The 17,035-nt window shown below is 39.8% G+C and overlaps 1 protein-coding gene and 1 pseudogene across 2 annotated transcripts in view; one reads left to right on the top strand and one right to left on the bottom strand.

Annotated features, from left to right (window-relative positions):
• Positions 1-17,035, bottom strand: part of efnb3b (ephrin-B3b) — a 401,429-nt gene that overhangs the window by 208,317 nt on the left and 176,077 nt on the right. For both annotated transcript variants that reach the window (XM_028798188.2, XM_028798186.2), the window contains exon 2: positions 6,365-6,660. In XM_028798188.2, the coding sequence (XP_028654021.1) occupies positions 6,365-6,660 (296 nt within the window). The remainder of the gene's footprint in view (positions 1-6,364; positions 6,661-17,035) is intronic.
• Positions 3,900-4,020, top strand: LOC114649762 (uncharacterized; annotated as a pseudogene).

Below are 17,035 nucleotides of genomic sequence, written 5' to 3' on the forward strand. Positions count from 1 at the left end.
CATCAATGCTACTATTGTTGAAGAGGGAAATTAGAACATTAGAACAACCTAGACGAGAACAGGCCATTCAGCTCTTAATTCTTCCAAAATAGCATCAGGTTGAGTTTTGAAAGTCCCCAAAATCCTGCTGTCTACCACGCTATTTGCTCACTTATTCCATGTGTCTGTGATTCTTTGTGTGAAGAAAAACCTCCTAATGTTTGTGTGTAAATTTACCCTTAACAAGTTTCCAACTGTGTCCCTGTGTTCTTGATGAATTCTTTTTAAAATAACAGTCTCAATACACCGTACTAGTTCCCTTCATAATTTTAAACACTGTATAGGCTCAGCTCTTTTAATCTTTCCTCATAACTCATCCTCTGTAGCCCTGGAATCAACCTTGTCGCTCTTCTCTGGACCTTTTCTAGTGCTGCTATGTCTTTTTTTGTAACCCAGAGACCAAAACTGCACACAGTACTCCGGATGAGGGCTCACCAGTGTGTTATAAAGGTTAAACATAACCTTCTTGGACTTGTACTCCACACATCATACTATATAACCTAACAATGAGAAGCATCAGACACTGAGTACAAAATCAGAAGAAAAACATTTTAGCTCAGCTGAACTAATGCAATGTGTCAGCATCATTAAGAGGTGATTAAAGTGAATTTCATGTTTCTCTGATCTCTGTGACAAAGTCAATCTGAAACTATGTTTGTATTCAGCTTGAAGCCATCTATCATAAAAACCCAAACTTTTTCAGGAAGCAAAATTTTTGGAAAAGTTTGTTGTCGAGTAAAATCATCCAGCAGAGGGAAGAGGAAGAACAGTGGGCGCAGTGAAGGACCATACATGGGACACAGGATGGAACATCCCGTCACAGCTCACTTCACTCACCATTGGAGGAGTCTGTGAAAATACTCTGAGGCACCCAACTCAAATATGAGACATGTGGCACGTTGTTAATGTGATCTCTGTGGTAAGCACAAAGGCAGAATAAAGAAATAAGAAAGTCAGCAAGGGTAAAACCAAACAAATATGGAAGGAGTGTTGACAGGTGACCTGTTACACTGGACTCTGGACATGAGCTCAAGTGAAGACCAGAGTGGAGAGTGGACAGGGAAAACAGCTACAAAAGACAAAGGCATCACTGGTTTCTTCTCAGTGCTTTAAGAACTATCCCATTTACACCACTATGGTGTACTTATTCGGGTCTACCAATGAGGGCTCTGTCATATCTCATCTCCCGAAGGAGGAAAGACCAAAACTGCCATTTTCCCAAAAGAAAAAAAAAATTTAAAAAAGGCTCTGATTCACTTTTTCAACTGTCTGACTTACCGTCAATGACAGATTCCCTTCAGGATTCTTGTCATGAAAGGTGACGTTGACATGTCTGATGTGCAGAAGTGGAGGATTTTAGGCTGGCACTCTCCCTAGGGATGGCATTAAATTTTATATCTGGGGAATGACTGCATAACAGCACTGCATTACCCAGAGGAGGTTGGCTGAGGTGGAGAACTCAACACAGAAGACAGCTCTAGTTCTGCAAGCCACTCACCAAGTACTCACATACTCACTCATTCCTTGATATAGATTTTGCAAAGTAAAAACAAACACCATAAAAAATGAATGGATTACGTAAAAAAAGATTTTTTATAGCAATGTTTTTGTTTTATATTGAATAAAAAGTCAAATACTGCTTCATATAGCTCCTTTTCTGGTGATAATCACTGTGGTGTTTTTCACCTGCACTGCTTACACACATACAGTACATTAATGCTACATTCTCATGCACATAAGGACTATGACAGTCATTTCCAGCTCTGAACACTTTTGAAGATCAAAATATCTTCCACTTTTAAATTAATTTTAGTTTTTATCACACAATTGCAGCAATATAGTCAACCACAACAATGCCATCCAGTTTGAAGCCTGCTAGACTTATTTCAGTGCCGAGGTAAACCAGTTGGAATCAGCTCTGCTTCGGATGCCAATTCACAGCACCCACACTCCCTCATATTGTATTCTGCACATATTTGGTGCATGGATGGAAACCAGAGATGCTGGAGATCACCAGAATGCAAAAAAAAATAAAATACAGAAGGACTCTGATCAGGTCGAGATTCAACCATAGTCTCCTGGAGATGTGAGGAAGATGCACAGATATCATAATTTCATCCACTAAAATATCATCTTTGTGAATTTAATAGCATTCAGGAACGCACCTCATAAGCTACTATGACTCAAAAGTGGAGCACTAGAAGTGCTAGGAGCGCATCTAAGAATTCTTTTGAATCAACTCACAAATATATACTGTAAGTCTGTGTTAGTTAACTGCAATTAATGGGCAGCAGTTGAAGTTATCCAGAGGAGAGCAACAAGATGCATCCCAGGTATTAAGGATATATCCTGCTGAGACAGACGCAGTCTCAAGTAGAGAAGACGGTATGGGGACCTCATCCAGGTCTTCAAAGTCCTCAAAGACATTGATAAAGTAGATCCAATAGATTTCTTTCATCTTAAGAGTAAATCACATACTCAAGGACACCAGTGCAAATTATGTGGATGTGCATTTAGGACTGTAGCCAGGAAGCACTTCTTTATTTAAAGAGTTGTGGGAATCCGGAGAAAACCACCGAGACATGCAGTTGAAGCAGAAATCTTTAAATGGTATCTTGGTGAGACATTGGGACAGCTTAGCTATTAGCTAAACAAACGAGATGTTGGACTGAATGGTCTCCTCTTCTTATGTTCTTATAACTGGTTCCTGCCTCGTGAGCAATGCTTCCAGGATAGACTTCAACAGTTGTATACCTGAACGGGATCAAGTGGCCTTGAGAATGTTATAATATGTTTCTGCTTTTTCTGCAGACAGGGGCCAATGGGTAGCTAGCTAAATTCAGAGATTTAATGTCATACTGTGGCAGAAGAACCTAGCCAATCACCAGTGAAATGTGTGCCCCATTTTCTCAAGTCCTCTTACGTTTTCTAAAATTGCTTAATCCAATTTTCAGAATGCCTAACAGCTTCAATGACCCAGTTTCATTTCCTGGACATTGTGTAGAAATTGCACATTCTTCTCCTGGTGATATCATTTTTCTCTCCAGGTACTCCACTTTCTTTCTTTCTAAATCCCAAAGAGGTTCAGGTAAGAATGATCAAATTTTCTAAACTGTCTCGGTGTGAGCCTGAATGAGATGTACAAGGGACTGACACATTATCAAGGGCTCGCTCCAACCCGGGATGGACAAAATTGGAATGGCCAAACAAAAATGACCAAATAAACAGGAATGATTAAAATTGATGGACGAGCATGATTAATAAAAAAATTGAGCATACAATAAAATGTTTTCCTGACTAGCTATCCTGGGTTGGAAGCCAAAATTGGTAGAATTCTGCTTGAGCAGTTTCTAAGGTTCAATGTTGTGAAGCCACTTCAAGTTTACAAGCAGGCAAAGCCAATGATAGAAGACAAACAACTTTTGCTCAGAACCTCACCAAATTTGTGCAGAACGCAGAACAAAGAGAATATACAGACAGACACACTTGGTCTGAACCCAAGCCAGATAATTCATTAAAAGAAGCATCTTACATCAGGGAAAAATTAGATTAATGTAATCATTCCCAGTTTATATGCTGGATTACTGAATGAAATGCTGTAAAACAAAAGGATTTGGAATGACCAACATCCATAAGCCATGTGGATAAACTGGGAGTCATTCCATTGGTCATTAGACAACACAACCTACTCTGAGTGAATCCCCGAAGGTCCGACGACGTGGTTGGGAGGGTAGGTGGGGGGTGGCTGGTGTGAACTGTGGACCTCTAGAATTGAAATGGGGAGGTTGGTTTTAAATTAGAGCACTCTGGGATTAAAAACTGTCACTCACTGCTTTATGCAGTTTCACCTGAAGGACACAGAATAGAAAGGAGAGAAGGTTAGCACTCCCCTTGACAAAGATGGAAAAGGTCCTAGAGGCCTTACAACACATATATGGTTAAGGCATTGCAACCTTCTGGCATCTCTAGCCATGTTTATTTTAACAGAGCAAGATGCAGAAGAAAGGAAGATATGGAAAAAGATGATCCATTGTGGCAACCCCTAACAGGAGTAGCCAAAAGAAGAAGAAGACCTAAGGGACACAGAATGGCCTACTCTCATGGCTGCAGTGTGAAATTGGAGCTTTGTTGGTTCAATCACTGAGCTAAATGGTCTTTTCTATTTGACAGCAATAGAAGTGCTAACATGATAGAACTTTGGTGGCCATGGGTGCCTCCCATTTAGTCTAACTGAGCCAGTCTACATCTCAGAATTCCTGCAAACAGACTTCCAGGAGGAGAATGTTCTTTAAGTGAGGCCCCCATTAACTGAGCTGCAGATTTTGCTTTTTACAACCCATATGCACCACATTTCTTGTGACAAAAATAGGCAGGAAACTAAACCCCTGGGAGCAGAGAAATGCATTCACAAATATTAGTAATGCATTCAAAATTGCTTATAAATTTTGCAAACTCGTACTACTGTAAGAAGGCGATGCTGAACAAATAAGACCGTGACTGATGGAGCAAGTGTGTACTCCTCACTGCCTCCTATCTTTAACTGCATAGCTCAGCATGACAAGGGATCAAACAAAAAATAAAATAGGATTCAACGCCTCTGTCTGCTATAAAACTCCTTATTTTCAACAAGTGATGTGGCCCAGCAGGTGACATGGATAAGTCCAGGAAGCTTAATTTTCACCATGAGTTGATCGGGAGACACTATGTGACCCAATAGCGGCACATCTGAGACCCATTTCAGTGGTCCTCCATCTGACCCAGGGTTTTACTGAGATCTGTTTGTGTGCTCCAGTAGATAACAGGAGAGCACCAGAGTCTTGCAATTCCGTGGCATTCTCTATCTTGTATCCTAAAATTAATCACCTTGTGTCATTCTGAAGAGCTTATGTATCCCAGAAAATCATTGCGGCTGGAAAATGAGCTCATCCTTGGCACCCACTGGGTCAACAGCCTAATCTGAAGTAAACAAGGTGACTAAATTCAGGTTTAGACAGGACATCATTGAAATGGAGGCCTGTGGGATTCAGCTAGCTTGGTCTCTTTAGAATAAGATTATGTATACAGTCATAAAATGAGCCATTGAGTTTGGAACTTCATGGAGAAATTGAAACCCAACAATCGATTTATTGATATTATTAAGGCTCCTCGGGAACTCACAAGAGTATTGGTAAGAGCAGTCAGTTTGGCACGGCCAATTCACAACCTGAAGTATGGGGAAACTGCAGGAAGACCTGATGTCACTAAGGGCAGCAACAGGTCTTTAAAATGTACCTGGTTAACCCAGAAGTACTTACAAAGGATTAACAAGAAAAGTTTATGGACCCAAGCCTAGAAGCCCCTTTGGGGCTTAGAGATTAGATAGCTGGTAATGGGGGCTCAGTAGACAAAAGGATGGATGGAAGGGCAGAAGAATGGAGATGGTGAAGGGTAAAAATGCATTGTGAAAGAGCAAGGTGTTGTGGGTATGCTGATCAGTCAGATGATCTGAGGGTTTGTAGGAAGGCTTGAAGGCTTAGTTTTTCTTATGTTTCCTCATTTTATATATATTTTTTCCTGCTTGCTGTTACAGTTTACTTGTTTCATTATTAAAAGAAACTAATTTTCTTTTATTACTTTTGTGATCATTTCGGTTTGTTGACAGCTTATCAATGCCCCCTAAAGTAAACAGGGTCACCCACCAGGCCATATAGTCTATTCTAAACAACTAGGAGTTAAATGCTGTCAACTTCAGGGACACAGGCCATGAAGGACACATGATGAAATGACTTTATATGGAGTTCCATGGTGGGCTTGTCAAAAGAGTCAACCTGGAAACTTATAACACACCTCCTCTTATTTTGGACTCAGTGGTCTGTGATACATTTCAGTCAAATCCATCTCTGGAACAGAGCTAATGACACCCTAACCTGAAGAAGGATGTTAATAAAGGATGAGGCCCTGTTCAAAGATGGAAGAAGCTGCACTACATCAATGAAGATTCACAGTAGAAAACAGATGTAATCACAATGCACCTATGGGCATACTCAGGTGGTCAGGACATATGGTGTATCATTCCATGTCTTAGAGTTACTGGAGTCTTTCATCAAGTGCTAAGCTTTCTTTTTCAATCAAAGCAAATAAACTTCAAGGCTGAAACAAGCCGAGACTGTATTTGCCCATTCACGGACTTCATATGTCCAACTCCTACTATCTTACATCTTTTCACAGACGTCACATCATTCCATTCCATTTTGGCTGTTAACCAAAAGCCCAAACACCAATGCAAGTAACTCCATGCCCCGTAACCTCATCCTTGTTTTCAGAAAAAAAAGAAAACAGTCCTTACTGATTATGTAGTAGTCATGCTGTGTCTTGAACTCGTGTCCCCAGAGATTTGGACTGTACTCCTGGAACTTGATAGTGAAGCGCATGTCGCTCGTTGGCTTGTCACAGGTCAGAAGAAGGTTAGGGGCTCCAATAATCTCACAGCGTTCTGCCTGCTCCCTCGTGCTCACCAGGTAGAGCTTGTAATACTCATATTCTTCCGTTGAGTGTGGCCCAGGGGGCAGTGACGCTGGGCAGATCAGGTCCAGGCGGTCCCCAATCTGGGGGTACAGCACATATCCTTTTTCATCATTAAACCTGCAGATGACAGAAAGGCGGAGATTCACAGCATTAAAAACAATATATAAATAAGAGCCATGCAAATGAGGAAGACTGACCAAAGACTGACAAAAATGGAAAAACAAAGGTTTATGTTACTTATGCTAGGAAAAACAACAATAAACCATAAAAATCCTATTCAGATTCAAAATTACATATGAGATAAAAGTAAAACACACATATAGCAGGGGGAATCTACAGGGTTCTTGCAATACCACTCTGAGCCGAGAGGGGGCCCTGTTGCTAACACATTCTCCCTTTTCCTTATGATGTAGCGAAAGACATCAGGAAAAAGACACTTGAATCCACTTCCTCTCCAGCCCAGGAAGTCCCACACCTTCCACAACCCCTCTATATAAGCCAGCCATCTAATGGAAGTAGCAGTTCACTTCTGAACCTGCGTCTGAGGGAGAAGGAGCATCTGCTCAGAGGCGATTTTAAATAAAACGCCATTCAGATTTTCTTGTTGTAGCTGCATTTACCTAAAATTACCAGAGTGCAGCAGCTCTACTTTGCAAATGGGATTCAGAAAAGGCTTGACACGTTGAAATGATTCCACAGAGAAAATATCTTCATTTTACAAAATTTAGTAAAAATTCAAAGTAAAAAACTTCACACAAAAAGAGAAAATTGATATAGCAAAAAAAGGAAAAGTTCTTGTTTAAGAGAAGTTCTGTTTAAAGCTTATAAATCTTATTTCATTTCTTTTAGTCTGCTTATATATTTGAACCATTTCTAAACGTTATGAAATCACTTCTAAAATGTCAGAAAACTGTATGCTACCCCATTTCTATGCTATAAATAGGGTCTTTCAGTCCCAGCTAGCACTGGGGCCTATTCTAACACAACAACTGACTCAGTTAACACACTGTATCTTATAGTAAGAAAGGTCTATCTCTTATTAACTTACAGAGGGTAAAAGGCTATACCATTGTCTATGACTATGAAAGAAAATTATATTATATTCAAAGTAAGGAAATGCTAAAATGAGTTTAACTTAAAGCATTAACTTTCTAAGACTGGCTCTTGCACTTGTTCTTTTTAATTTTCTTTCAGATGATTAATTGGGCTTACCAGAGTGGTACCTCAACTCATCATGCTGCTTTGTCTCTTGTTATTACAGTGTGTTTTATATATAAATGTTTACACATGGAAGTGTGTGTGTCTGTCCGGCCTGGAAGTGAGAGGTGGAGTCGGGGTAAGGGCTCTGCCTCCGAGGAAACAGAAAACTCGCTTAGCCACTAATAACACAAGTGAGGCCAGCAGCGCAGCAAAACGAAACCTCAGAAGAAAGACAAAGTCTCTTAGCCGCTAACATCGACAAAACGGTATCGCTTTTACTTTTCCTCCAGCTGCTAATGCACAAACAATCCGAGCACATCGGCAAAATGAAACCCCCTAGGAGAGAGATGCCCAGAGTAGTTCCTTTCAATTACCTGACATCTCTACATTTCAGTTTTTTTTTCTGACAATTTCAATAGTTTCTGGGACTATACAGCACAGGCGTACACAGCTAGTAGATAATAAGAAGACATAGGTAAAAAGAAGGCAAACACAAAAGACAAAACACATTCATTTATTATCAAGCTCTTCATTTACGAGAGGGGAACTCAGAAATCCTTGGAATTGGGCAATAACACAGGAGCTGGGTGTAGTTACTGAATATGCCTTTAGGTTCCGTATAGGCCTACATGTCTGATTAATCAATCCACCGAATGGCCTTGTGCTGATTTGATTAAATATGTATTTCTAGCAATTATTCTACAGTCATGTAGGTAACTTTGGTGATTTTGCTTTGCAAGCCATCATGGAGGATTTTGAAGAGACAATGATGATTGTGCTTTTTGACATTGACAGACTTGACATATAGAATTTGTTCCTCCTGGACAGACTGTTAATCCATGACATTACTTTGAACTGCTGAGGTGTCTATGGAGTAGTCGTGCACGCAAACATGAGTTTTACACAGGGATAACGCACCTGCACACTGTGCGCTTTCAGTCAAAGAGTTTTTGACTAAGTACAGTATGGTCTTGGCTTTGTACCCCATGTATATACCAGATTTCACTCTCTGTGACTTTTTGTTTTTCCCAAAATTCAAATTGGGACTGGGTTGAAGATGATTTGCTACCAAGAAAGAAATCCAGCAAAAACCACAAGAGGCTCTAGACAGAGTAACAAAAATGAGTACAGGAAAGGTGTTCAGGAATGCTAGGACAAGTGTATTACATCTCAAAGAGGGGTATGTTGCAAGTGACTAAAAGGGAATTGCTGGAGGTTTTAAATAAATTTTATTTTTGTCTCCCCTTGTCAAAATTTACTGTCTTAATCTTCCTTGTTTATTTATCTGGTTTGTACAATGCTATATACTGTATATTCTGCCGTTCTTTATTTATTCTGTAAGTGCCTTGAGCATGGGAAAGGTGCTATATAAATAAAATGTATTATTATTATTATTATTATTATTATTATTATTATTATTATTATTATTATTATTCAGGGTCCAGGAGGTGAGAGTTGATCATAGCAACATCAAGCACCTCCTGGATTCAGTGCAAGTCCGATGAAGGGCACACTCACAAAGGGCTAACTTAAAGTCACTTATTACCTTAACTTACAAATCTTTGGAAATGTGTTAAGGAAACTGGAGGAAAGGCAAACTTTTCACAAGCAATAATCAGGCAGAGCTTTAAAGATTTAAACTCAGAACAGTGAAGGAGCAATGCTAGCCACTGTAACACATAAAGAAAAAAAAAGCAAGGGGAAACAAATTAACCTGAAAAAAGACATCAGGCCAATGTGAGCAGATGTCACTCATGACTACTCATCTATGACGGGACTCACAGGGCTATCAGGCTTCTAAATTACAGGCTTATTTGTATGTCTTAGTGAACTCAATGCTTAATCAGCCTCGTTGTTTTCCCTAATTTTAGTAAGTCTAAGATCTGCACAAAAAATATTAGTTTATTACAGAAGGGCATTCTGCCTCTTTGATGCGCTTGCAATGCTCGCTACCTCAACAGTCATAAAGTGTGCATGTGTCAGTATGCCCTGCAATATAAGGAGCCACGCGTTAGTTTTAGGCCATATCCATCCATCCATCCATCCATCCATCCATCCATCCATCCATCCATCCATCCATCCATCCATCCATCCATCCATTATCCAACCCGCTATATCCTAACTACAGGGTCACGGGGGTCTGCTGGAGCCAATCCCAGCCAATACAGGGTGCAAGGCAGGAAACAAACCCCGGGCAGGGAGCCAGTCCACCGCAGGGCACACACACACACACATGCACACACACACACACACACCTAGCACACACTAGGGACAATTTAGAATTGCCAATGCACCTAACCTGCATATCTTTGAACTGTGGGAGGAAACCGGAGCACCCGGAGGAAACCCACAGAGACATGGGGAGAACATGCAAACTCCACACAGAGAGTTCCCAGGAAGTGTGCCACGCTAGGCCGTATCTATAAAGTGAAAAATTCAAGTGGTTTAGAAAATAAAAAAAAACTGCTAAAGACTACATGAGAGAGAGTCAAAGGACGTGTCAATATAAAAAAAGAAAAACAAGAAGTCAAAGTAATAATAGAGTCCAAATACAACCAAAAACAAGCCTCCAATTAAACTTATTATGAACAAGTGGTACCACTGTAGGCCATACCTGGTGGATACTCACTCACACTCATCCTCTTATATTGCATTCAGGCATGGAGGGCTGATCTTGTCACATGGAGATCAGACTTACAAATGGCATTATTTAAAGTTAAATTTGAAAATAAAGAGATGGACAGCTGGGAAATACAGAGACATTGTCTGAACAAAAGCCACCTGATATTCCACCTACATTAGGATACTTGTGTTTGGAACAGCGTAGCCGTGTTACTGGATTATATTATCTATGCACAGACATATGTACATACAGTATGTATAGCAACAGGAGAGGACAGCTGAGTGGCATCTCTCCTTACCTAAAATAATCCCAAGGAAGCCAAATGTATAAAAAATGAGAGTTATGTATGCAGCAATGAAGATCAATTAATACTTAATACATCACAATGGTCTGTGCATTCATTAAACTTTACACTCATTAACATAATCTGCTTCAGAAACAGTATTCTTTTATATGCTTGAGTTATTTATTATTAGTAGTTTCACAACATCTGGATCCTCTTCAGTTTGCCTATCAGCCACATATACGTGTGGAGGATGCTCTAATCTACATGCTCCACAGAGCCTACTCCCACTTTGGACAAAGCAGTCAGGATCATGTTCTTTGATTTTTTCCCCTCATCAACTGGGGGAAAAGCTGAAGGCTTTGAATCTTGATACCCCCCACAATCTCCTGGATCATGGACTACCTGACCAACAGAAAGCAGTTTGAGAGGCTGAGGGACTTTGTGTCAGAAATGTGTAATAGTGGAACACCTCACAGAACTGTCCTGTCTCCCTTCCTATTTTCCCTCTACACAAAAGACCCTCGGCACAATAGCAGGAATTGCCACCTACAGAAATTTTCAGATGACTTCTCCATCACAAGCTGCATTAATACTAGAGATGAGACAGAGTACAGGAAAATTATGGAGGATTTGTCTTGTGATGCAGTGAGAACAACCTGCAGCTCAAAAGCAGCAAGAGCTGCTGGTGGACTTCCACGAAGCCTCTGAGAGCAGTCACCATTTAGAGAGAGGAGATGGATATGGTGCAGAGCTATAAGTTCCTTGGAGGATTACAGAAAGAAATAACTTGACTAGTCTGACAACACAGTGGCACCGTACAAAAAAGGGCCTGAGCAGACTGTACTTGCTAATGAAACTCAAGTCTTTTGATGTGTGCAGCAAACCTCTGGAAATGTTCTACCAGTCCATAGTAGCCAGTGTGGTGTTCTACACTGTAGTCTCCTGGGGATGAAAACTGAGCACAAAAGAAGCACAATGCCTGAACAAACTAATCGGGAAAGCCTGCTCCATTACAGAGAAAACTCTGGACACACTGTAAGCAGTTGCAGAAAAGAGGATGGTGGCAAATTTGGCATGACATCATGAAAAATCCCCTCCAGGAGGCGCTGTCTTGGAGCACTTTTAGCCACTGGCTCATTCCACCACAGTGTGTTAAGAAGCCCCTCTGGGGGTCTGTTCTGCCCACTGCTCTCAAGCAATTCAATGCTTCCTCCCAACGTACTCATTAACTTTATTTATTTATTTATTGGATGTACTATTTGTCCTGTGAGCCTGTATCTTTATTTCTTATGTTTCCACTGCTGTATGAATCAGAATTTCCCTTGGGATTAATTAAATTAATCTAAACTAATCTAATTATTGTTATTATAATTCATTATGTGATACATTGCATGGTTTTCCTTTTTATGCTATATATTATACTCTTTTCTATGGGTGTGAGAGCGAGCCTTTTTCAGGGCTGGTTTGTGTCTTGTGTCAGATGCCATTAGATTCAAAAATGAATTTATTGTTATTCTTCTCGATGTTGTTATTTTTATTACATTAACTCAACCAATGTACTAAACCCAAGCCAATTACAAAAAAAAACTCTAAAAAGTCTAAATTTTTAAAAATGAAAATGTACATGAAAGAAAATTATTGTTTAAATGAAGAAATGCAAAAAAAAAACATGAAATGATAGAGTATCAAAATATTTATGAAAAACTGTATGAACAGTTCTAAAAGTGTATGAGTAAAGCTCAACAACTATTATTTCTATGGAAATTAAAATAAGAATAACAGTAAAATACAACACAATTTGTGAAGAAAAAAATAAATCAAATTTAAATTATGCTGAAACTAGCCAATTCTTAAATTAATTAATTTACTGACATACATAGACAGACAGACAGACAGACAGACAGACAGACAGACAGACAGACAGACAGACAGACAGACAGATAGATAGATTTTATTAGAATTTATTGTGTTTTCAAGTGACATATAATAAAGCTTTTATTATAAATATAGAAGGAGTGATATATTTCGTAGAGTGTAACGGTAAAGCGAAATGAGTAGTGCCTAGATTCACAGCACCAAAGATCAGCTGCTGCTCAGATAATCTCTTCTATGGTTTATAGTGAATGGATGCACACCCCAAGTTTAAGTCATTTGTTGAAGTGCTGTGATGACTGTAATTAGAAAGAATTCCTCGCAGCATGGCTACCATCTATTATTATAATCATAATCAGTATTATTATGTTTAAAGTACCCTCTGAGTGCTCACAGCTTTTACAATGGCGGCCAATGCTCTAATTAGGGTGTGGAGTTGGCCATTCACTGGAAGCTTGGGTTCCAACCACAGCTCAGCTTGGCACCTTTTCATGCACAGATAGGACATCTGTTAGTGCTGCATTTGGGCAGCAAAATGGCCAGTTGCCTCAGAGGTGTCAGCCAAGATCTCTGAATAGGGCTCTGATATACAAGAAGCATAAAGAAGCATTTCCAAAATCTTCACTTGGATTGGTAGATTCACTGAGATCAGCGGCTAGCCTGGTGTCTGCAAACACTCTGAAACAAACACTTACAGTCTCCTGTATCTTTCCATGAAATTACATCATGTAACATGGAAAATTGAAATCAGGACTCACATGACGTGACATGTTTGAGGGAGAGTGCGGCAGACCATACTAAACAGATACTCCATATAATAGGACTCGAAACCCAATGCGATTTGTTCAGGTGATGATTACGTTGGGTATATCTATATTTAAAGTATATATTGTTCATGTGGGGACATGTGCAGTGCTATCTATCTATCTATCTATCTATCTATCTATCTATCTATCTATCTATCTATCTATCTATCTATCTATCTATCTATCTAAATCTGAATAAGTGAATTTAGTTTAGTTTAGTAAATGGATACACTGCATGCAAAGCCAGGTCTCCACCATCAGGATGTAAAAGTATAATTCAATTTAAGTTATTCACCAATAATTACTTCGAACACAAAATATCAAAAAGAGGTGCAGACCACAGGTCCAACAGGGAACATTTTATTAAAGTTAAGTATAATAATAATATTAACAATAATAATAATAATAATAATAATAATAATGCATTTATTTTTATAGTGCTTTTACCATGTTCAAAATGCTTCACAAATATTCAAAAAAGGTACAAAAGAAATAAAATAGAAAAACAGTAACACTAGATACAAACTAATTTTAAACATTAAACACCAAATTTCCCCCCCAGGGGCAAATAAAGATCTATCTATCTATCTATCTATCTATCTATCTATCTATCTATCTATCTATCTATCTATCTATCACAGTGCCTTTGTCTGTCTATCTATCTGTCTCTCTGATTATAATGCCTTTATCTATCTTATGAATCAACTAAGCATCAAAAAATGGAAAAGCCTCATATTTTAATTTTAATATACCACTGGCTTAACAACTACACTCCCTTCCAAGTGAGTAGATCAGAGGTCACAAGGAGTCAATGCTGGGCTTTGAACCTGTCATCTGCTGTCCAGTATCTCCAATATCAAGCACCATGGTTAGGCATGGGAATGAGTTGAGAAGGTAAACAGAAGGCCAAATAGAAACCGCTGTCACCCGTGAAGATGAAGGAGAGCCCTTGTTATGCATGCAGCAATGGCAGTTCAACATCAGACAGGAGTACTTCTAGCAGTGTGACCTTAAGTCAAATGCTGCTCTTCATAAGAAGAGTCCACTCACCGGGCGGCATCATCAGAGCTGCTTATTTATTAAAAGCAGAGCCGGGCTCCTGTGGGCACTTGCTGCTGAGCTTCACTCGGGAGCCCGGCTCTGCTTCTAATAAACAAGACCCTCTGATGAGGCCGCTGAAGTTTACCAAACAAGCACAGCCAGAGCAGGCGCTGCTGATTACGAGTTTGGTGGACAATGCGGCTTTTGTTAGCTTGCATTCCCGCGCGCAAGTACACGTCGCACTCTGCCGCATCTGGTTTTTGTTCCACCATCCCCACCCCCTATTTTCCCCCCCAAAGTCCTCTGCTCTTGAACCCACAGAATCACAGACTTCTCCAGACTGCACAGTGGGGAAGAGAAATGCCTCGTTCCCTGCCCAAAGCACTGGCTACGTCTCTGGAGCCACTAGGTGATTAGAAACTCATTTACACTAATTCATCACAGGAAACTTCTCGCTCTTCATGACACAGCTGTTAGAAGAATCAGGATGCAGAGCAACAGCAAACCCCAAAAGAACAGCTGATTGGACGGGTGCTGCCAGTTTCCACAATTGGAGTTGTACGGTTCAAAACCTCCAAGGACATCTTCTACAAGCAAGGCGATTACTCCATCTGCAGAAGGTGCACCAGAGAAATGTCACATTTCATACATTGCTCTGCCACCTGCTGAGAACAGAGCCCACCCAGTCTCCTCTTTGCAAATCACTGGCACCAGCCAGTCAGTTAAACAATACAAGTCTAATAACGAAAAAGGCCAGACTATGAAAAGTGAGAAAGCTCCTGGTCAGTTTTAATCTTTGACCCAAGAATGGGCAATGAACATTAGCCTGACTCTCAACAGCTGAATGGGTGTCTCCATCTTTGTGTTTGTCCACAGATGCCTGATGATGCAGCTCTTCTCTGACTCTGAAATGTTTTAATGCAGTCAACAGTATTTAATGTGCTTTGAGAGGCAGAGCTGCAAAAGGTGAAGTACAAATTGAATACTGCATTTTTCCAGTGTTTAATTTTTTTTTTTTTTTACATATTACTCCGTGTGCTTTTTGAGGTAGCTATATAAAATAAAATATGGTACCCACACACTTGTTCAGTTTTAGAAAAATGATGTGGATCGACATTTACTGCTCTCTGTTGATTTTCTCACACAATTCTCAATATTCAAAGTTAACATATAGAAAGAGATTCTTGTGGGGTATGGCTGGTCACTCGTTAATTCTCCATAGACCTAAAGACCTAAGGGGCCATCACGGGTTAATACTGGCTATTTATCCTGCAATGCTTAAGAAGGTTACCGAGTACACACACACATATACCGTACAAATACGGGGGTGGGAAACAATAGGTTTACAGTTGTGAGTACGCAAGGCCGGCAATTTGAGCACTTACGAGGTTGTACCTTAGAGAACTGTGCCATTGTGACATTCTTTTGAGTTAATAAAGCTACCAAGTTAATAAAGCTATTGTAATAATCATACCTTGTATGTCTTTTTCCAACTATAAACTTACTTTTGTCCACCCATGTGTATACACACTAGAGATTTTCCTAAGGACTGGAAAATAGCAAATGTTATCCCGATATATAAAAAGAGTGACCGGGCAGATCCAAGTAACTCCAGGCCAGTAAGCTTCATGTGTATCACAGGTAAATTAATGGAAGGAATTATTAAGGGAAAGAGTTTTTCTGAACAGTCAACATTTTGTTTTGCAAATATGCTGAAATTGCACGAGGAAGCAAATAAAGGATACAATATGAAAAGTGTGTATGATATAATTTATCTTCATTGTCAAAAAGCATTTGATAAGATACCACATGAGAGGTTGGGCATCAAATTAAAAGAAATGGGAGTTCAGGGTGATGTGTGTAGATGGGTCAAGATTTGGCTTAGACGCAGGAAAATGATGGTGATGGTGCGAGGAACACTATCAGAATTGGCTGACGTTAAGAGTGGTGTCCCTCAGGGGTCAGTGCTAGGGTCGCTGCTATTTTTAAATTAATATATAAATGATTTGAATAGGAATATAAGTAACAAGCTGGTTAAGTTTGCAGATGATACCAAGATAAGTGGATGGGAAAATAATCTGGAATCCGTTAAATTATTACAGAGAGACTTGGACAGCATACAGGCTTGGGCATATTTATGGCAGATGAAATTTAATGTCGGTAAATGTAAAGTATTACGTAGGAAGTAAAAATGTTAGGTTTGAATACACAATGGGCGGTCTGAAAATCGAGAGTGCACCTTATGACAAGGATTTAAGAGTCATAGTGGACTCTAAGCAGACAGTGTTCAGAAGCAAACAGAATATTCGCTTACATAGCGCCCTGATGTGTGGAGTACAAGTCCAAGGAGGTTCTGCTCAACCTTTATAATGCACTGATGAGGCCTCATCTGGAGTACTGTGTGCAGTTTTGGTGTTCAGGCTACAATAAAGACATAGCAGCACTGGAAAAAGTCCAGAGAAGAGTGACTAGGATTCCAAGCTATGAGTTATGAGAAAAGAGACATGATTTAAGTGTTTAAAATTATGAAAGGAGCAAGAAGGAAAGAATTGATCTTAGCATAATAACACCAGACACCTCAACAACAAAGAGAACACTAGCCCCTCGATATCTGTAGTTTAAACAGGACAGGGTCCATCTGCACACACCCTACGAAGGTCTGGA

Source organism: Erpetoichthys calabaricus, chromosome 3 (assembly GCF_900747795.2).
Source record: "Erpetoichthys calabaricus chromosome 3, fErpCal1.3, whole genome shotgun sequence".
Lineage (NCBI taxonomy): Eukaryota > Metazoa > Chordata > Cladistia > Polypteriformes > Polypteridae > Erpetoichthys > Erpetoichthys calabaricus.